The sequence below is a fragment of the Hyalella azteca genome, unplaced genomic scaffold, assembly GCF_000764305.2.
Source record: "Hyalella azteca isolate HAZT.00-mixed unplaced genomic scaffold, Hazt_2.0.2 contig3278, whole genome shotgun sequence".
Classification (NCBI taxonomy): Eukaryota; Metazoa; Arthropoda; class Malacostraca; order Amphipoda; family Hyalellidae; genus Hyalella; species Hyalella azteca.
Genome location: NW_025933530.1, coordinates 64427 through 87040, shown reverse-complemented (window position 1 = coordinate 87040; position 22614 = coordinate 64427). Strand labels below are relative to the sequence as shown.

Below are 22614 nucleotides of genomic sequence, written 5' to 3'. Positions count from 1 at the left end.
TTAGAACTGGATCATTCACTTTTTCCAATTTCTAATTTGTTTGGGAGAGAGGGGTGATTTTCCAAAAAATTTTCAATTTTCGCCTCGATCCCTTTCCCCTCTTTTTCGATATATAATCCATACAATAACGAAACCGAAAAAAGTGAATGGTCCGGTTCTAGAGATTTTTTTTACGAATAGAATGGTATATCTTCTCAATACTGTAGCTTTGAAATCATAGGAGGAAATAGATTTTTTAAGATGGCGCATTACGGAAATTAATTAATTTAATTAAATTAATTGTTCAAGGGAGCCAACTAAGCAAAATGTATTGGAAAAAAGAAGAATATGCTTAAAAATACTTGATATTGCAGCCCAAGCTTTCACATTGCCAATTAGCTGCATTCAGGGTACCAGCACGCGTCTTTAGTCTAACTAATGTCCAGATTAACGTGAATAATAAGCTACAAATGTGCCTTTATACATATATTTTTACAAAAACTTTCATTTTATATAAGTTTAAAACGGCCTAACGCAAAAATTTATTTGTTCATTTGTGATAGTTGCTTTTTTGAACGCGCATTGTTTGTAGCTTGTAAACGGGCGCAAACACTTTGCAATTAACATGAATAATGATCTATAAATCAGGTCTATTCTAAAGAAATCTTCGTACATATAGATGAAAAATATTCATTTCATACATGTTTTAAATTGTTTTACGCAAAAACTGGAGCGCACACATACGTGCGGTTTGCTGCGTTAGACGCGCCTTTTCAGCAGCTACAAAATGGGCAAAGAAAACGGAAAAGCCAAAATTTCCGTTTTTTGACCGAGACGCTTCTCTTAAATTAAAAAGTTTTTTTTTCAGTTGAGTAGGCAATATTCACAGAGACCAAGGAGTGCCTTCTGTTCAACCTTGCACTGCGCAGCGCGCTTGATCTTAAAGCACGTCATTTATCGCATACATTGCAAGCAAACTTGTTAAACATGTTTTTGTAGTTGATTTCGACCTTTTTTCTGCTTGCATCTCAGCTTTTAGTATCCGTGCAGATAAATTGCGCAGTTGCATTACTCTCGTTCGGACGCGCATTTGTGAACCCGATGTTTATGATTTAGTAAATGCTCTATTTTTAATTATCATATGAACTTATAATGATCACACTGTTTCAACCAAGCAAAAACATGTTCCTGAAGAAAACCTAGTTTCATTGTTCAGGTGGCATATTGATCGCTTGATAGATCGTACTGACGAGGCTTGGTTTCTTCTCCGTAAAGACCAGGGCCCATACTTTCAAAACTCGCTAAGTGAACGTAAGTACTTACGCTCTATTTTCTTTTCCGTGATTGGTGGATTTTGCTTGAAAGGCCGTCAATGAACTTACGATCTATTAACTTTCTTTGAAAGTATAGGCCCTGCTTGTTTACCCAACAGGTTTACCTTGCATGGAAGGAAGGAAAAATTGACGTTAGTTTCATCCTTCAATTCTGCGGGCTGGCCAACTTGACATTGCTGAGAAAAAAGTTTATAGAAAATAATAGTATGGTACAGCGGTTGCAGTGTTTGGCATGTCGCTGATTCTCACCATCGCTGAACATTCACAGCTTGTTGCGGTCTCGAACAAGCAACTCACTGCTCCAATTAAGCTTTGCTTAACCGTCCGGCCTCCTTACCGATTCTGACCAGAAATTATCTCACAGAGCTGGGATCGAACCAGCACTTCTCTGCTTCAATCTTGGTACTCTGAACTTTAGCCACTGGGCCCCCAAAAGGAAATGCATGGTTGTGATGACATATCGAGATGGTCAGTTTGCCATGTAAGCATAGGTAGCGAGCAAGGAAAAAGATGGCATCCTGTAAAACTGTACAAGATTTGAATCGTTCAAACAGGTTAGTTCAGAGTATTTTGCGATAGATAATCTTCGAGACTTGTTAACAGTTAAATGTAATAGTTTTCTCTGTAAACATGAAAATTTGAAATAAAGTAATATGAATTTAAAAAAATCCCGTTTAGAACATTATTTAAACAAAAACTCTCAAAGCCACATGGCCAGCATTACGACTAGAGTGTAACCGCCGACGCCCGGCCTCAGCCCTCGGGGCTGGGCCTCAATTCAGATAAGGCTGGGGCCTCTATATAGTCGTGCATCCAATATTCATCATAGCAGATAAAAAACAGCAGAGTTTTGCGTGTCGACTGTGCGCACTTGAATTTGATGACCAGTAACAGTGATCTATTATATGAGATGGCTAACAACGGAATTCATTCCTGGAACTTTATTCATTATAGGTTAACTCAGTTGTGTACGCTATACGCTACTCATTTTGCCTTTTAGCAGACGCTACGAATAGAGTAAACGAGTCGCGACTTTTCAAAGTCTATGCATTGCAATTTTAATAGTGGTTTGAATAAAACAGCGTTCATTGATGCCCTGAATAATGTTTTGTATTCTTAACGCTTGTCTGAATAATGCATCGTGTTTGAAATGTTGTCTGAATAATACACTCAATAAATTTCTCTGTGATTAGTACAACGTATTTCTAAATGTTTACATTTTGAATAATCCAAGATACACAGCGTGAGGAAGATAGAATTTAAATTCTCTGGTTTGCGACAGCTACATCTTCTGGCAGGTCAACACCAACAAAATTCAGGCAAAAATGTCTTTGATTTTCTTCATAAACGGGAATAAGGTGAGAAATTAGAAATAAATGTTCGCTTATCATAACGATTATTAGCTCCATGAAAGTTGGAAAGTTTTTATGGTTTGAAGGTTCATTATCGTCTCCATGAATTCTAGATGAAAATTAATTGATTTTTATGACATGATTGCTGCCATGGCTTTCTATTAAGAATCCACCTTCTATATCACTGGTGCCAAATTTCAATGAAGGAGTTTAATTGATGTTGTTAACCCAGATCACACCACTATGTGCCACCACCACCACAGTTCAGAGTACCACGATAGGCGCAGAGGCGCGGATTGGATCCCAGCTCTGCGCGAGTTTCTGGTCAGAATCGGCGAGGAGGCCGGGCGGCTAAATACAGCAGAATTGTAGCAGTGAGTTGCGAGTTCGAAACCGCAAAATACAGTGAATGTTCTGCGATGTTAGGAATCGGCGACAGGCCTACGGCCTACTAAACGCTGAAACCGCTATTATTTTTATTATATTATGCCAGCCACACGTTTCATGTGAAAACTCTGCCCAGCTAGGCCATGTAAAAATGACACGATTTCTACATAGAGAGAGAGAGAAAGCCAACATGGCTTCCCCATGACAAAACCATGTACCTGTCACATTTTAACATCATGGTTGTCTTAAATTGACCCAACATGGTTCTATTCATGGGCCAATATTTCCATCATATGTCAAAACCATCTCCGTTTTGGGTTACTGCCACATGGCGGCCGCATGGTGGGGCCAGCAGGTTTATATCAAAGGCCTTCTAGTCAAGAACATGGGTAAATCATGTACCTGTAATGTAAACGCAGCTTTTCATCCTGGGCTCAGCTGTTTACAGCAGGGGCCAAAAATGAAGCGGCAAGCACCAGGCGACAACACGAACATTTTGAAGTTATTATCGTGTAGATATGGTGAGCTATAAAAGTCTGGAACCTTATAAGCTTTGAGCTGGTATATGAAATGAGTCATGCTGTAAATTTTACAGTTGAGATTTACATTCACAATGAAAAACCGTCATTCGTTCGGAGCCAGGGACCATCACAATCTCTCTTTAGAATAAATGAAGGAGTTTTCAATTAAATTTTGGTGTACTGATTTTATATCATACTCAAAGGCTCATGATGTCGTCTATACAATGAACCAAGTGCGAGTAACTGTGAAAAGCACCTGAGGCTATTGAGACACATACTGTATATGATAATATCACGAGACAGTGGTGAATGACTGCTCAACTTATTTAACAATATTTCAACTTATAATCAATATTGTGCCAACGTCAATCAACCTTGAAAGGTTAAACTGATACCACCATCGATCAGCCAAAATAAAGACGTTGAACTGCATACCTAAACCTAACCTAAAATTCGTATTCGAACAATTAACCTAGATTTGAGGACATTAGAACCTAAATCGAAAATAAAACAAACATAAATGAGATAACTTGAGCAGAAGGTATTATCTATTTACAATTTGTAGATGATAGGAACTGAAAGCTGCAGTTAAACCGGGTTTCTGTTTAAAAATATACAATGATTCTAAAATTCTTAGGTCAAAAACACCGGTTGTGGAGGCTAAAACTCTAAAATCACTATTGGGCACCGGGACGTAGCACTGCTCGGCATGAATACGTACGGCAGGATGAGAGGGATGCTCAAGTATGTTCCCTGTTCTATATTTCCTGCCTTTATGCTCTGCAATCTTAATATAAAAATTGCGTGATACCGACATACGCAGATGTGCAGATTCATACTGACATACGCCGATGCGCACAACTATATTGATAATCTAAGGATGATCGCATAAGAACAGGGATAGATATTATTATTATTATTTTTTTTTAAGGCCTCCCACACTCACCATTCCAACAAAAAAGGAATGGTGAGTGTGGGCGTGAATGAAGCGAAGGGTGCGGAAGGAATGGTGCGGAAAGCGGATGGATGCACGAGGACTGCATGGCCTTTCTTGTAAGTACAGCGCTGGGCGACATCCAAGGCACTCGGCTCTGAACGATGTGATCAGGAGGGCTCTTCAGAGCGCTGGCGTTCCTTCATGCCTTGAACCCGTTGGAGTGGACAGAGGGGATGGTAAGAGACCAGATGGCTTAACGGTTTTCTTGAAACCATTCCCTGTTTTTAATTAATAAAATCAATTCTTTTTTGTTGGAATGGTGAGTGTGGGAGGCCTTAAAAAAAAAAAATAGGATATTTGTACTTAGAACGGGATAATTTTAAAATTTTTCACTAGCAATACATGAAAATTTACATTCGGGAGATTTTTGGAGAATAGATTTTTCAATTCCTTTGCCATAGTCTCAAATGCAGGGCCACAGAAGGAAAATAACAATAAACACCATTCCCATAGTCACGCTCGGGAACAACCTCGGCATATTGCTTAGACAAGAATTTCTTAATTTAAGCATACACCAATTGTGATGGCAACCCATTTAGTGAAAAGATACTGCGCAAATGTTCAAATTCAATGTGCATAGCATGCATAGAAAGTAGAGCAAAATCGGAAGCCGCGGTTTAGTAACGTTAGAATCCCATTTAATTTGAAACGAAAGTAACAAAAGCTAAAAATCCGGTGCTTGAGCCGGTAAACATCAGCTTAAGCACGTTGACTTCTAGAACAGGGAACATACTTGTGCATCCCCCTCATTCAGCCGTACGTTTTCATGCCGAGCAGTGCAGCGTCCCGGTGTCAAATGGTGATTGTAGAGTTTTAACCTCCACAACCGGTGTTTGTGACCTAAGAATTTTAGAATCATTCTATGTTTTTAAACAGAAGCCCAGTTTAAATGCAGCTTTCAGTTCCTATCGTCTACAAATTGTAGATAGTACCTTCTGCTCAAGTTATCTCATTTATGTTCGTTTTTTTTCGATTTTGGTTCTAATGTCCGCATGATTAGGTTAATTGTTTGAATGTGAATTTTAGCTAGGTTACTAATTGTTTGTACCTGCGTGTTCTAGGTTTTGAACTGACGATGGAGCTGGACTCCGAAATGTTTTCTCTTATAAGAAATGGTGAACTTTTTGGCTATTTGTTTACTTTTAAATTCCTGTATATTTGCGATATAAGCACCCAAGTAATTTTGATATAATTTCAATAATAGTAGTTATGATTAATTAATCGGTTTGCATGGGATATATTCGATCATAGTCGAGGAACAATATTATTGTTCCAAAGCGCATTAATATTATGTTTATTTAAAATTGATCGCAGCATCATTTTGATTTTCCGGAAGGGTTGCAGTATTAAATTTAATAATCAATTGGATTTGATCGGCATAATTGTGTCTATCAGGTCATTAGAGCTGACTCGATGGAGATCAACGTTATTGTCTCAGCCTGTGGGCAGTTAGTCTTTAGCATGGCTTCTCGTGAAGTCAGCGTGGCCCAATTTAGACTCCTGCGTTTGCCATTTTGTTTATTCCGAGACGAGACGAGACGAGACAACAGGCTCTGTCCCGGTTCGCAATAAAAACCGGGACAATTTTCAGCCCTCCGTAGGAATTCCGGGACGATACCGAGACGAGACGAGACATCCCGGTTAAAATAGGTACCTTAAAATTTCCCGGAATTTATAGCCATTTTAACGAGACATAACGAGACGAATCAATTATTAATGTGGTGTAAACATTGGCTTACCATCATACATTTATACAGAGCTGGGCAGCGCTACTTTGAAATNACTACTGCGCACAATTATATAATCTAACCACAGCAAAGGCGTAGGACGAGTGTAGAGTCTGTCTCTTATACACATCTAGATGTGTATAAGAGACAAATTATAGGTCGATCTAACAGCGAGTAGCATACATTACTAAAATCAGGTAGCGAAAGAATTTGTACCGTGTACTTTGCAGCACGATTAAACACTTGAGTCAACGAAATCGAAAACACCATTTAGTCGACGTTTAAATTTCGAAAGAAAGCACGCAAGTTGTGGTTGCACAAACTTATGAGGCAAAACACTCTGTAGAAAACATGCTTAAAAGAATTTTAATAAATTGATCACTTAGATAGTGTCGCCGTTCGCGCTGTTGGCAAGGCTCACTTTACGCATGTTTGTAATACAAAGAATTTTTTAACCAGGCTAATTTATAATGGAAAGCTCAACTTTGTTGCTAGAGGAAGTTTCCGATGCTTGCTGAAATGTCGAAAATGTTAAATTGTAGTATATCTGCTATCAAAATGTAATGGCAACTTTTTGGGAAGGTTCAAATTTAATTTAGCTTCAATTACATCTTTAAATTTAACGCAGTCATTCAGCGGCCAAGCAGGTCGCGACTTTGCTTAATTGATCGGTTGTTGAGGCTTTCCCTCCAGCGAAGCCGAAGTCGGGCTACGCTGCCCGGCAACATACAGATTATCTTCAGCCTCCATCCTTGCTGCTCCCACCTGTTTCGTTCCCGTTGCCAACCTTTGTACCCATCCGTGCGTTGGAGTATTGTCTTGTGGCTCCGTACGGATGATGGAACTGCACTAGTGCACTACCACCTAAATACTAGAGTAAAACTAGACGACTCCTCACCTGGGCACAGGAGAGCTTGCTTTTCTATATGAAGCCGTAAGTCGCTACCCTACCCTGTGCCGTGGTTCAGTGACTGCTTCTTGAAGTGCCTTAAGTTTGCTATGCAAACTGAAAAATTTCCTGAAAAAACTTCCTGAAAATAAAGACATTCATACGGTTACATGTTGTCTTCGTTCTAAAGAAACTAATTATATCACATTCCCCATTAGTTGCATTTACCTTAGATTTAAAAGATAATTGATTAAAACTGATAATTGATAGAAGTAATAATCGATTAAAAGTCAAAATTAATTAAATTATTAATTGATTAAAATTGTTTATTGTTTAAAATTGATAATTGATTACAACTGATAATTTATTTAATTGATTACTGTAAGGGATAACTGATTACCAAATTATTTCTCATTTTTTACTTGGTCTTGACCGAACTCTTATTCTATCTAGAATGAGTGTCTTGACAAGATAGGTCGTGTGGAAGAAGGGGTACGTGGAGCTCGATTGCCCCTTCCGTGGACAGCTCCAACGATTTAGTTAATTTTCAGTTTAATAAATCCTGGCAAGATTTATTACATGCTCGATTGTTGTTTTCCTGTCCTCGCCATGAAATTATTTTCGTCATGAAGTCCACACGCGTAGATTCCGTGGAGTTTTGTGTGGCACGTGGAGATAGATGCGCGACCTCCTGTGGCATGGATATCGTATCAATTGGGTTTGCTGCTTTCGCTCTCTTGTGGCGGAAGGTCGATGCTACTGGCGGTAGAACGTCTCTTCGCGCCCCCCCATCTTCTCAGACGCCTCCCGTAACCGAACTACGTGGAGTCTTAAGGTCGCCGATTGCTTGCGGTTGATGCCCTGCAAACGTCGTGCTCTGATGAATAAAAATTAATACATCCAGTGCAATTTATTACTTAGCTGTGCTAATGTATATGCTGGGTCTGCAGGTGCTATAGCCATAGTCGTTTTCTTCGATGAATTCTTCTCGTAGACAGTGTTGGAGTCAGATGCTCGAATTGTAGAAGCAGTAGATGCTGTAGAGCTTAAATCTTGGAAATCTTCCCCCACACAGCATTCTGTGTGGTCACTGATCCAAGTCACTCAATAATCACTTGCTATTTGTTCGCTGGCGTCACTGTGTGAGGTTGCTTTTCTGTGCACCTCTTACTTGAATGGTAATTAAGTAAGACCTGAGGTTTGGTTCGGGTGTAGCGTGATCCGAGGATATGGAGGAATAACGTAAACAATTATCTAGTTTTATTTATGATTGAAGTTTGTCTTACATTTTAGAATGAAAAAGGTTATTGTTTGGAATTTTAACACTGATGTCTTCGGCGTCCAGTTGTAGCATGGATAAGTCTAGAGTATATCAGAGTTTTCTCTACTCTGACGTAGAGTTGGGTTACTGTCCTGCTTGATACATGGACAGGAGCAGGGGTATACCGACAGCGGTCCTCGCCCAAGGCTGAGGTTTCCGGGTCTGGGCAGAGCTAATCGAGCTTTGCCATTTGACGCCTTTAAGGGCGTGACTTGCTACACGGGGAAGGCTAACTCAAAGAAATGTTTATGAAGATATTGCAGTGATAGAGATTATCTTTCAATAAGGAGACATCAATGAGGAAATATTCATGGACAAATGGTATTAACATTGTCACCTTACACTTCCATAGTAGTAATTATTAATAGATAGGATTACAGGATAAGGTGCGATGAAATTTTATTCAAGTAGTTAAGAAGGTGGAGTTTACGACACTGCGAGTTGGTAGCGAGTGCCGGAGTCGATAGGATAGATAGACTTGGAAATGATGACGCGTCTGATGTAAGCTGCGAATGGACGACAGCTACGAAGCTTTGCTTATGACTGACTGGTGGTCAGCTTGAAGAGCTTATAAAGAGGGAGACATCACCGAAGGTGACGTAAGAGAGACTAATGACATCATGGGTGATGACGCTCTGACACGTTTGGGTTTCGAAAAATGTACGACGAATCTTGCAGTCAAGATTCAACGTTGATGCAGCAATCAGAAAATTACGCAGAAATGCTGTTGGAAATTTAACAATAAAAAAATTTGGTAAGTAATCTGATGGTGTGTTTTTCACGTTGAGACGATATCCAGTCATAATCCAACGTTGATGCGAAGACGTTAGTTTGACGTTTAAATACGACGTTCGAATCCAACCAACCTGAAATTAGTCGAGTTTGTTGGATTGAAGTGATTGCGAAAATTTAATCAATGCCCAACGATCGAAAATTGATGCTTTTCAATGTGTAATTTAGGTCTCATTTAATGTTTAACTGAGTAATGGTCACATTTCAACGTCGATTTAATATTGAGTTGGGTTTATCAACCTTGCAACCTGATATCATCCCCTAATCGACGCTATTTCATTGTCAGATTCCTGCCGGGAATGTTTCTATCCGTATCAAGGTAGGAACTCGTAAACAATTTAATTAAGTATGAAACACATAAGATTATGCGATATTTACTGATACAAATCTACGAGGTCTGTGAAAAATCTACTAGTGTAAAAATTTTGACAGACTCTTGGATATTATTTTACAATATAGTGGCAAGTGTGTCTGTGGTTTATGGTGAAGTAACAAAGGATGTCTGTACTTCATGACTGTGCTAAGTATCATGTCTTCATTGTTTCGTGACGTTGACATAAATGATGACGTAGCTATTTCATGGCGTTGAAAAGTATATGTCTGCTCCGTATCATGACGGTGACATGAAGTTCAATAAATTCGCACAACATCTTTAGTTTGCCTAATGATAATTTTAAATTAAATCTATTTATATTTTCAAGTTCCAAGTGACTTTCGAAATTCTAGGATTGGTTTGTTGATATCATTGAATAAATAATATTATTCTCCCTCACTATCACCAAAATCACTGCTAATCGCCTAGAATGTAACGTTATTACGTGATGCTGTGGGCACAACTAATGCGCTCGATTATATAATCTAACCACAACGAAGGCGTAGGACGAGTGTAGAGTGTATAGCGCTGTGGGTCACTGGGTACGTGTTGTTATGGGCACAACTACTGCGCACAATTATATAATCTAACCACAGCAAAGGCGTAGGACGAGTGTAGAGTGTATAGCGCTGTGTGTCACTGGGTACGTGTTGTAATGGGCACAACTACTGCGCACAATTATATAATCTAACCACAGCAAAGGCGTAGGACGAGTGTAGAGTGTATAGCGCTGTGGGTCACTGGGTCTAACGTGTCAGTGTGGTTCTAGACTTGGCTTGTTAAGGTGTATGGTCGGATTGGGGGCCACTCCTCTCGGAATAAACTGTTTTTTCATCAAGTGCAGGCAATTTATGTTTAACTTCTGTGGCTTTGCTCAGCCACTCAGTGGGTTTAATATAATATGAATAAAAAATTATACTTGAGGCAACGATCTATAGCTAGCTAGCTATTGGTTTGAAAGTATACATTTTTTCGCATATGTAAAATAATCTCAAAGCGTTGTTTTAATATACTTCCAAAAAGATGACATTCATCCGCGTGTCTATCAAGTAATGATGTGCAGAAAATTTCTCGTTAACAGCATGTAGGTCAATACCAATTACTATCATTCTTTTAAGCACATTTTTTCCTTGGGATTATTGCTCGCAGCCCAGCGGCCAACAAGATGCATGGCATGAAGCTAGCTCCTTTCACAGAGCTGCTTTAAAGTTCCTTCGTCTATTTGAGGTGATTTTTCAGTGTTGATGGGATCATTTATTGTTAGTCAGTCAGTTTTTTAAGAGGGGCGTTTCGGGCAAAAAACTTTTTTAATTTATGGACGGATCATTTTGAACCTTAATTGGTACACATATGTAAAACAGAAATCTAAGATTTTTTGTTCGTGTCACTTTTCCGTAAACATGACAGAAATGCGTGACGGCGAAAAAAAGGGAGTACTGTAAAATTCTGAATCTCCTCATTCAGTAAACATGCTACGACATCGAGAGACATATCATTGTATTTGTAAAGACCATATTAGAACTGGATCATTCACTTTTTCCAATTTCTAATTTGTTTGGGAGAGAGGGGTGATTTTCCAAAAAATTTTCAATTTTCGCCTCGATCCCTTTCCCCTCTTTTTCGATATATAATCCATACAATAACGAAACCGAAAAAAGTGAATGGTCCGGTTCTAGAGATTTTTTTTACGAATAGAATGGTATATCTTCTCAATACTGTAGCTTTGAAATCATAGGAGGAAATAGATTTTTTAAGATGGCGCATTACGGAAATTAATTAATTTAATTAAATTAATTGTTCAAGGGAGCCAACTAAGCAAAATGTATTGGAAAAAAGAAGAATATGCTTAAAAATACTTGATATTGCAGCCCAAGCTTTCACATTGCCAATTAGCTGCATTCAGGGTACCAGCACGCGTCTTTAGTCTAACTAATGTCCAGATTAACGTGAATAATAAGCTACAAATGTGCCTTTATACATATATTTTTACAAAAACTTTCATTTTATATAAGTTTAAAACGGCCTAACGCAAAAATTTATTTGTTGATTTGTGATAGTTGCTTTTTTGAACGCGCATTGTTTGTAGCTTGTAAACGGGCGCAAACACTTTGCAATTAACATGAATAATGATCTATAAATCAGGTCTATTCTAAAGAAATCTTCGTACATATAGATGAAAAATATTCATTTCATACATGTTTTAAATTGTTTTACGCAAAAACTGGAGCGCACACATACGTGCGGTTTGCTGCGTTAGACGCGCCTTTTCAGCAGCTACAAAATGGGCAAAGAAAACGGAAAAGCCAAAATTTCCGTTTTTTGACCGAGACGCTTCTCTTAAATTAAAAAGTTTTTTTTTCAGTTGAGTAGGCCATATTTACAGAGACCAAGGAGTGCCTTCTGTTCAACCTTGCACTGCGCAGCGCGCTTGATCTTAAAGCACGTCATTTATCGCATACATTGCAAGCAAACTCGTTAAACATGTTTTTGTAGCTGATTTTGACCTTTTTTTTCCGCTTGCATCTATATGCTTTTAGTATCCGTGCAGATAAATTGCGCAGTTGCATTTAACTTGTTAAACATGTTTTTGTAGTTGATTTCGACCTTTTTTCTGCTTGCATCTCAGCTTTTAGTATCCGTGCAGATAAATTGCGCAGTTGCATTGCTCTCGTTCGGACGCCCATATGTGAACCCGATGTTTATAATTTAGTTTAATGTTAATTTTTATATGAACTTATAATAATCACACCGTTTCAACCAAGCAAAAAAATGTTCCTGAAGATAACCTGGTTTCATTGTTCTAAGGCGACGCGGAACCTGTTGGAGGTGCGTATGGCATTGAACATCTGACAGAGCGCACTGACGTGGCTTGGTTTCTTCTGCGTAAAGATCGAGTAGCTTGTTTACCCAACAGGTTAACCTTGCATGGATGGAAAGAAAAATTGATGCTAGTTTCATCCTTCAATTCTGTTTTTCTGCTTGCTGGCAAACTTGACATTACTGAGAAAACGAAATATGGAAAAGAATAGTTAGTACAGCGGTTTCAGTGTTCATAAGGCCTAGGCCTTTCGCTGATTTGAAACATCGCTGAACATTCACAGCTTGTTACGGTCTAGAACACGCAACTCACTGCTCCAATTATGCTTTTGCATGCTGAGGCCCTACTGGCCACCCGGCCACTGGGCCACCCTGCCACCACTGGGCCACCCTGCCCCTTATAGGGGAATGCATTGATGTGAATGCATATCGAGATAGTCAGTTTGCCTTGTAAGCATATAGGTAGCGAAGCAAGGAAAAAAATGACATCCAGTAAAACTGTACAATATTTGAATCGTTCAAACAGGTTAGTTCAGAGTCTTTTGCAATATATAATCTTCGAAACTGGTTATAGTTAAATGTAATAGTTTTGTCAGTAAACACCAAAATTTGAAATAAAGTAATATGAATTTAAAAAGCAGTTTAGAACAGCATTTAAAAAAGAACTCTCAAAGCCACATGGCCAGCATTACGACTAGAGTGTATACGCCGACGACCGGCTTCAGCCCTCGGGGCAGGGCCTCAATTCAGATAAGGCTGGGGCCTCTATATAGTCGTGCATCCAATATTCATCATAGCAGATAAAAAACAGCAGAGTTTTACGTGTCGACTGTGCGCACATGAATTTGATTGCCAGTAATCAGTGATCTATTATATGAGATGGCTAACAACGGAATTTATTCCTGGAACTTTATTCATTATAGGTTAACTCAGTTGTGTACGCTATACGCTACTCATTTTGCCTTTTAGCAGACGCTACGAATAGAGTAAACGAGTCGCGACTTTTCAAAGTCTATGCATTGCAATTTTAATAGTGGTTTGAATAAAACAGCGTTCATTGATGCCCTGAATAATGTTTTGTATTCTTAACGCTTGTCTGAATAATGCATCGTGTTTGAAATGTTGTCTGAATAATACACTCAATAAATTTCTCTGTGATTAGTACAACGTATTTCTAAATGTTTACATTTTGAATAATCCAAGATACACAGCGTGAGGAAGATAGAATTTAAATTCTCTGGTTTGCGACAGCTACATCTTCTGGCAGGTCAACACCAACAAAATTCAGGCAAAAATGTCTTTGATTTTCTTCATAAACGGGAATAAGGTGAGAAATTAGAAATAAATGTTCGCTTATCATAACGATTATTAGCTCCATGAAAGTTGGAAAGTTTTTATGGTTTGAAGGTTCATTATCGTCTCCATGAATTCTAGATGAAAATTAATTGATTTTTATGACATGATTGCTGCCATGGCTTTCTATTAAGAATCCACCTTCTATATCACTGGTGCCAAATTTCAATGAAGGAGTTTAATTGATGTTGTTAACCCAGATCACACCACTATGCAAACTTTAGTGAACAATATTCAAAATAACTTGAACCGCTGGATTTTTCAGGTGGAAGAGCACAGTCCGGATCCAGAATGGAATTTGTTGTGGTATCTGCGCACCAAACGTATCCTTTATTTTTATATAAGAGCTCCAATAATGCCCATTAAGGATCATTGTCACAGATCAAAGCTATATCGCAATATGTTTTGTCTCAAAATATTGCAATATGTTTTTAATTAAGCTAAGCGCACTGCGCTGAACATTCCAGATGCGCAGCAACGGATGGTAATGCAGTGCACTAGATATTAATTTGATTTACTGCGCCTGATAGTAAAACAATGCACCTGATAGAATTGCGGTGCACTTAATAGTAATGCAATGCACTTGATAGTAAAACTATGCACCTGATAGAAATGCGGTGCACTTAATAGTAATGCAATGCACTTGATAGTAAATCTTTGCACTTGATAGTGCATTGTATAGTAATGCAGTGCGCATGATAGAAATGCATTGGAATTGATTGTACATTTAGTGAACCTTATAGTAATGTTGTGCACCTGATAGTAACGCAATGCACCTGATAGTAATGTACTCTACCTTCTAGAATGTAGTTATCGTACCTATACTGTGACTATCTTGTCAGTCGTTTTGATTGTTAGAGCTCATACGCCTCACCACATTCTCATCACTTATAATAAGTCTGATTTCACCACATTAAAGTGATTTCACTGCAGCCTAATATAATAATCACACTTATATTAAGTGTGATTTCAGAACCAAAATAAAAATTTTTATTTCCACTATCTTATGGTAGACAATGAATTTATGAAAAATAAATTGCGACTAATAGGATGCAGCTGTAATGTTCCTTAATGAGGACGTGAAGGACGACTCGTGGGGAGCAAGCTGGGGTGCGGGGAGGGGGGATGTGGGGCCTGCACTGTCATGATCTCCAGGCTGGAGGGGGACCAAGTCAGGTGAGGGGACTGGGGGGACTGCACTGTCATGATCTCCAGACTGGAGGGGGACCAAGTCAGGTGAGGGGACTAGGGGGACTGCACTGTCATGATCTCCAGGCATCAGATAATGACCAAACAATTGTGCCTCTTTTCTTTCCACGAAAAATTGAATATAAAATGATCATTTTATTTGATGGAACCAACGAGTTATGCGATTGTTTGCGTTGCGGCGGTGGTGGTAACAGTAAGTGCGATATGATGGAGGCTGGTGACTGAACTCAGTGAACGCTTGTCGATTACTCTATCATCAGGCACCTCTCTGTCAACGCCTGTCTGACGCCCGTCTATCATCAGGCACCTCTCTGTCAACGCCTGTCTGACGCCCGTGGTGACACTACATGGCGCCGCTGTTACGACCGTTGAGGCGCTGGGAGGCGCCACGTCAAGGCTACACCCCGTGCAGGAGAGGCTGGCTAAGGCGCACGGCTCTCAGGTTAGTCTGCATCTTTCACAGCCCAGTTTATAAATGAGGCCGGCATTATTTACGACTAACCTACATTCGTGTTGATGTCACTTCTATGCAATGGTAGTGTCGGAAAGACCACTTGAGCGCCGTTATTTGGCTCTCACATTGGCGTTGAGTCGACGCTCCGTTATGGCCGTCTCGCCTGCAGCGGCGGTGAGCGGCACCAGAGCGATGCCCACAGCGGGTAAGGCATAAAATTAGTGCGCTATTAACCGTGACCTTAATTCGGCCGTCTAATTAATTGAATAGAAAATGCACCCTTTTGGTTTCTGCGTACCGTTTGTGTTATCTTACACAAGCACACAAGTAAAAAGCTTGCATTCACTAATTACACTGATTAACCTTTATCCGGAATCTGGTAAATAGAAATCGAGTGTTTTTCTGTCAATTACTCAATAATCCCCGCGTCTAATTGACGTCGTACGCGCCTCGCAGTGCGGCTTCTGCACGCCGGGGTTTGTGATGTCGGCGTACGCGCTGCTGCGCTCCCAGCCTACGCCGCCCTCCCTCGCCCAGCTCGAGGAAGCCCTTGTTGGTGGGTGCCTGGTGGTGGTGGTGATGGTGATGATGATGATGGTGGTGACGGTGATGATGGTCCTTGCTCGATGGTTCGCCTCCTGAGGCGCAAGGGGGACTCGCTAGTGGCCAGCAGCTGTTGGCCCCTGAAGCGGCAAAGGATCCACCAGGGGGCGGGGCAATGTGGGATCAAGCCGCAAGGAGAGATGCCCAACACCCCCTCGCTCACAATAGAGGAAGATGGGACTAGCCCAACCGTACCACTCTTTAATAACTTTCAAGGCGAGGGACCCTCGGGGACCCTCATCGGTGCCTGCCGGACGGTGGCGAGCCGGTTTGGAGAGGCTGGCAGCAGCCCTTAGGGTGATTGGACTCCGGTCCATTCACCCGCACCCNCGTAGATAGATGCGCGGCCTCCTGCATGTGGCATGGATGTCGTGTCACTTGGGTTTGCTGCTCTCGCTCTCTTGTGGCGGAAGGTCGATGCTACTGGCGGTAGAACGTCTCTTCGCGCCTCCCCATCTTTTCAGACGCCTCTCGTAACCAAACTACGTGGAGGGAGCGTCTTAAGGTCGCTTATTGCTTGCGGTTGATGCCCTGCAAACGTTGCGCTCTGAAGATTAAAAATTAATATATCCCGTGCAATTTATTATTTAGCTCTGCTAATGTATATGCTGGGTCTGTAGTTGCTGAAGCCATAGTCGTTTTCTTCGATGAATTCGTCTCGTAGATAGTGTCGGAGTCCGATGCTCAAATTGTAGAAGCAGTAAATGCTGGAGAGCTCAAATTTTCGGAAATCTTCCCCCACACAGCATTCTGTCATTCTGTGTGGTCACTGATCTACGTCACTCAATAATCACTTGCTATTTGTTCGCTGGCGCCGCTGTGTGAGGTTGCTTTTCTGTGCATATCTTACATGAATGGTAATTAAGAAAGACCTGAGGCGGTTGTAGCGTGATCCGAGGATATGGAGGAAAAGAGTAAACAATTGTCCAGTATTATTTAGGATTGAAGTTCTGCTTACATTTTAGGATGAAATAGGGTTACTGCTTGGAGTTTTAACACTGATGTCTTCGGCGTCCAGTTGTAGCAAGGAGAAATCTTGAGTATATCCGAGTGTTCTCTACCCTGACGTTGAGTGGCAAAACTGTCCTGTTTGATATGGACAGGAGCAGGGGTATACCGACAGCGGTCCTCGCCCAAGGCTGAGGTTTCCAGATCGGGGCAGAGTTAATAGAGCTTCGCCATTTGACGCCTTTAAGGGCGTGACTTGATACACAGGAAAGTCTAACGCAAAGAAATGTTTATTAAGATATTGCAGTGATAGAGATTATCTTTCCATAAGGAAGACATCAATGAGGAAATATTCAGGGACGAATGGTATTAACATTGACGCCTTACACTTCCTTAGTAGTAATTATTAATAGATAGGATTACAGGATAAGGTACGATGAGGTTTTATACAAGTAGTTAACAGAGCTGGGCAGCACTACTTGGAAATGTAGCGGCGCTACCGCTACCGCTACATGCTCTAAATGTAGCGGGCGCTACCGCTACCGCTACAGTAAAATGTAGCGCGGCTACATTAGCCGCTACAATGGCCAAAATTATTGGAAGTCTCTAAATATTTATTGTTGTGCTATTGGGATTTACTCATAAACATTTAATGATAATAAAACATTTTCAAAACATATCAATGCAACTTTATTGCAATTAACCTAACTGAACTAGTACGGGTTAAATACATTAAATAAAAGTTACAGTTATTTTTATGTTTTACCTTCCCTACATGGATGTCTACTTTAATCTACCAATCTCAAAAATTATCCACAAATACATATAAAAATCAGTCTTTTATTTGTATATATTTGTGGATTATTTTTGAGATTGGTAGATTAAAGTAGACATCCATGTAGGGAAGGTGAAACATAAAAATAACTGTGTAAAAATGACTGTAAGCAAACTGAAACATGGAAAAATACCTGTAAGTGTTAACTGGTACCAACTTAACAAGTAACAGCTAACATGTTGACACTAGTAACAGGCTGAGGTTGACAACATTACACCGAAATCTTTCGTACAGTTTTATTCTGTAATTTATATTATGTATGTATCATGCTGGTTTTAAAATAATATTTAATGGTGTCGTGTTTATAGTCGGGCCGTTAGACCTGTTGCCGATTCTGAACATCACAAGAACATTTACAGCTTGTTAATTGTGGTCTCGAACACGCAACTCACGGCTTCAAATTTGCCTTGCCTACCGCCCGGTGAATTCCCTTGATATTCAGTGAATTCCCGTTGATATTCACTGATTCATCACCCTCCAGCTGGAGGCTGGCTACGTCAACTCGTCTCTGGAGTTCCGAGGGCCACGGGTGAGCTTCTGGCAGGTGTGCAGCCTGGGGGAGCTGCTCGCCCTCAAGCACCAGCACCCTGACCTCAAGATCATTGGGGGCAACACTGAAGTAGGTGCGTATACCGCTTGGGGGCAACACTGAAGTAGGTGCGTATACCGCTTTGGGGCAACGCTGAAGTAGGTGCGTATACCGCTTTGGGGCAACACTGAAGTAGGTGCGTATACCGCTTTGGGGCAACACTGAAGTATATAGGCTGTCTCTTATACACATCTAGATGTGTGAAGTAGGTGCGTATACCGCTTTGGGGCAACACTGAAGTAGGTGCGTATACCGCTTTTTTATTCCTTTGCGTACCAAGAGAAATGCATACAAGGATTTTTCACGTTGTAAGAGTTTTCTGGAAAACAGAAACTTATCATGAACACCATTTAATTGACATTAACAGAAATCACATGAACACCATTAATTGCATCTAAATCATTCAGTTTTTTTCGTTCATTCGGGTGCCTCCTAAGTATTGTGACCTATATTCTGTACAAATTATTTTCTACTGAGAGTACAAATAATTCGGCATATTTCAAAGTTGGCTTTTTTCCCGATTCATGCTAAATTTCTCAAAATTTTGACTCAAGTTTTTCTGCGCAAAAGTAGGTAAATTCTGCATATTATGATTTTTTGCCTGTATATCCACATATCAATCGGATCATGAAAGGGAATATGGCATAGTTTGTGGAAATTATAGAATAGAATAGAATAGAAGTGTCGCCATTGAAGAAATAGGCCCATGGCCAATTATACCCTATAACACCCGTATATTCATTGCTGTATATGCGCATCTCTCAAAGGAGTGGAGGTGCGCATGAAGCACCAGCTGTACAAAGCGCTGGTGCGCGTGTCTGGAGTGCCCCAGATGGAGCAGGTAGAGGTTCGTGATGTGGGAGTGCGTATTGGAGCAGCTGTCACGCTAACGCAGATGGAGCGAAAGCTGGTGGAGATCGTCAGCTCCATGCCAGGTGGTTGTCAGCGTATTTAACTGATATAATCGATCAATATATTAACATTAGTATCATTATAATATACTAATAACATGCTATTTGTAAGAATATGTCAATATATTAACTAGTTTGATGTGATACGATATTAATTGAAGCAATTGAAATTTCTTAAATTTGTTTTGCTTTAGAAATTTGACCAAATGAGACGCTCGTTTTAGAATAATATTTCTCATTTAATTATATATGAAATCTATAGAATATGGCGTACTTATTTACCGCATATTTGGTGCAGCGTACAAGACTGGCGTACTGGCGGCCATCTTGGAAATGCTCAAGTGGTTCGCCGGCAAGCAGATCAGGAACGTGGCCGTGAGTCTTTCATTATCTTGGTTATATTATCACTCTACTGATAATGTCTTGTGGTTATTATTGTTTATAATACAACTGGAGGAAAATGCAGATAAATATTAATATACCAGCAATGAACTGCCGACAACACTCCCATTGTTTTCTGACGATTGCAATTCGCACATTTTTCATGCTTGAGATTACGAGTTGAGCGCTGTTATGATCGCCGTCGACAGTTAAAACGATCATTAGAGTCACTAAGCACATGTTATAATACATAACTAAATATTGAGAATTATTTCAGATGAAATTAGTAGATTTTTTCAGGTAAAAAAATACGTTAATCAGCCGCTACATTTCATTTAATGCGTCGTAATTGACATATATTGCGCGTCATACTATATTTCGAGCTGATTTTATTGATTTAATCCCAAGCTACTATTTGTTGGTACATTATTCGAATGACACACTATTTCCAGGACACACGAGCTAAAATTCGCGTTCATATGACTATGATTTTCTTATGTCAGACCGCATAATAGAAAGAATTACAATTGAGATAAGCCTGGCTTGAATAAGTTGCCGCACCAAATTGGCCCTCTTACTTGTTTAGAAAATGGGGGAAGCCATGCATGCGATCCTATATATATATAGTTTCTCTCGGATATCTCTGAAAATCTAAATTTGTATTGAAAATTTTGACTTAGACTAATTAAGGGGAGCGTCTATGGACAACTTTATCTCGGTTATTTACAGACGGATCTATTCGAAATTTGGTACACGTATGTAAAACGGAATTCTAAGACTTTTTTACCCGTGTGAATTTTTCGAAAAAATGAAAGAAAACGTGAAATTCGTATAAAACGGCCAAAAAGGGGGTACTTTAGAAATCCTATCTCCTCCTAGGATTATCAAGCTACAAAATCGAGACACACATCATTCGATGCGTAAAGACCATATCTAAAAACGTCACTTTGCGGTTTTTTTGATTTCTCATTTTTGTGGGTGTGGGAGCATTTTCTCCGATATTTTTCAATTTTACCCCCGCCCTCCACCACTTTTTGCAAAATAAAATCCGAACTATAACGAAATTAGAAAAACAACCAAGTGAGTGACGTTTGTAGATCTTTCTTTTCCAAATAGAATGGTATATGTCTCATTGCTGTAGCTTCAAAACTATAGGAGGAGATAGGATTGCCGTGAGAGAGGTTTTCACCTTTGGCAACTTTTCAGTAGAGGCAAAAAACCGCCGCGCGGCACGTAAAGGCGCGTAACGTAGCCTAGATACCAAAAGTAAGCATCAACTCACTTCAAAGTCAGTCATCGGTACATGGAGCAACTAAATGAACACCATCCCGCTTGCTGTCTATGAGGTTACTGAGCTCTAGCCGAGTGAAGAGCACATTTTATAGTTAATTTCCCCCTTTGGAATTACTGAAGGCCCCCCACCTCCTTTACCCTTACGGGATCTGTCGTGAACGCATAAATCAACGTACAGAGATGGTTCTAGTACCGTTCGATGCGGCAGAAAGTAAGCTTTAAGATGAGTATAAGAACTGGAGAATGTCATAATTGGCCGCTTTACATCAGACGATCCCCTTTATGGTGCCCGGCCGGGTAATTTCCGCCTTAACTTTACTGATCGAAGGGGCCCGGACACCTCCCCCCCTTACGGGATCTGATGCGAATGCATAAATCAACGTACAGAGATGGTTCTAGCACCGTTCGATGCGTCAGAAAGTAAGCTTTAAGATGAGCCTAAAAACCGGAGAAGCCAAAATTTCGACCTTTGGACCTAGACGCTCCCCTTAAGGAATATTTTGAAATCTTGCAAAAGCTTGATAAATGCTCAAAGACCCATTTAAAAATCCTCAGATATGTTTATCTTGCACATAAAATGTATTCTATATGACCTATATGTTCACAAAAGAAGAAATTCGGTGGACTATTATCAAAATCATGTTTTTAATTTATATTGAATTGAATAATTTCAGCTTCATGTCCTTTCCATCAAAGCTTGCATGGCTGCAGCATTAAACCTAATTGCTATATCCAACTGTCAAGATTCAGCATCATTTCTTTTGTCGTACATGAGCCAGCTAGCCAGATCTCCGCCTCATGTGGGCGAAATATGTGTCAAATCATACATGTATATTGTTGCGAAAAAGTTGTTTTAAGATTTATTTCTTCAATGCAGGCATATTTTATTCCGTAGAGTCTCGGGGGCAACATCATGACGAGCTCTCCCATCAGTGACCTCAACCCCCTCCTGCTGGCGTCCCGCTCCGTGCTGCATCTCGACAGCCTGACAGGTGATGACAAGTTTCGGCTCAATAGTTACCGTCCCACATTTATAGGAACGACATTTAATTTGAAATTGTCAAGACTGTGATGAATGATAATTATTTTGCCAACAGTTGGTGAACCGATAACAGGTCAACCCGAGAACTGGATTTTCGCTGGCTGTAACCCAATGACGTGTAAACCAATGACTGGTTAGTTGATGACTGATAGATCAACTACTTGTAAACTGGACGTTAAATAAACCAGGCGACCGCAGATTCCGCTGACTGGTGAACCCAACGTGTGGTAAACCAATGATTGATGAACCCGTCCACTGGTGAACTCAATGACTGTTAAACAAATGATTGATGAACCCGTAGACTGGTGGACCCAACGACTGGTAAACCAATGATTGGTGAACCCGTTGACTAGCTGGTGAACCCAACGAGTGGTAAACAAATAATTGATGAACCATTGGACTGTTAAACTCAACATACGATGAACCCGACTAGTGCAAGGAATAGTGACAATTAACCCGCTGAGTTGAAAGACGCGTCAAGGAACATCAGCATTGATGAGTCAAGTA

At 40.2% G+C, this 22614-nt stretch overlaps 1 protein-coding gene across 1 annotated transcript in view; it reads left to right on the top strand.

The window, feature by feature from the left end:
- Nucleotides 1-13458: 13458 nt before the first annotated feature.
- Nucleotides 13459-22614, top strand: part of LOC108666840 (xanthine dehydrogenase/oxidase-like) — a 31033-nt gene continuing 21877 nt past the window's right edge. The window contains exons 1-9 of the mRNA XM_047879526.1: nucleotides 13459-13816; nucleotides 14108-14165; nucleotides 14928-15018; nucleotides 15355-15493; nucleotides 15962-16120; nucleotides 18373-18514; nucleotides 19248-19415; nucleotides 19690-19766; nucleotides 21961-22057. Of these exons, the coding sequence (XP_047735482.1) occupies nucleotides 13784-13816; nucleotides 14108-14165; nucleotides 14928-15018; nucleotides 15355-15493; nucleotides 15962-16120; nucleotides 18373-18514; nucleotides 19248-19415; nucleotides 19690-19766; nucleotides 21961-22057 (964 nt within the window). The 5' untranslated portion in view covers nucleotides 13459-13783. The remainder of the gene's footprint in view (nucleotides 13817-14107; nucleotides 14166-14927; nucleotides 15019-15354; nucleotides 15494-15961; nucleotides 16121-18372; nucleotides 18515-19247; nucleotides 19416-19689; nucleotides 19767-21960; nucleotides 22058-22614) is intronic.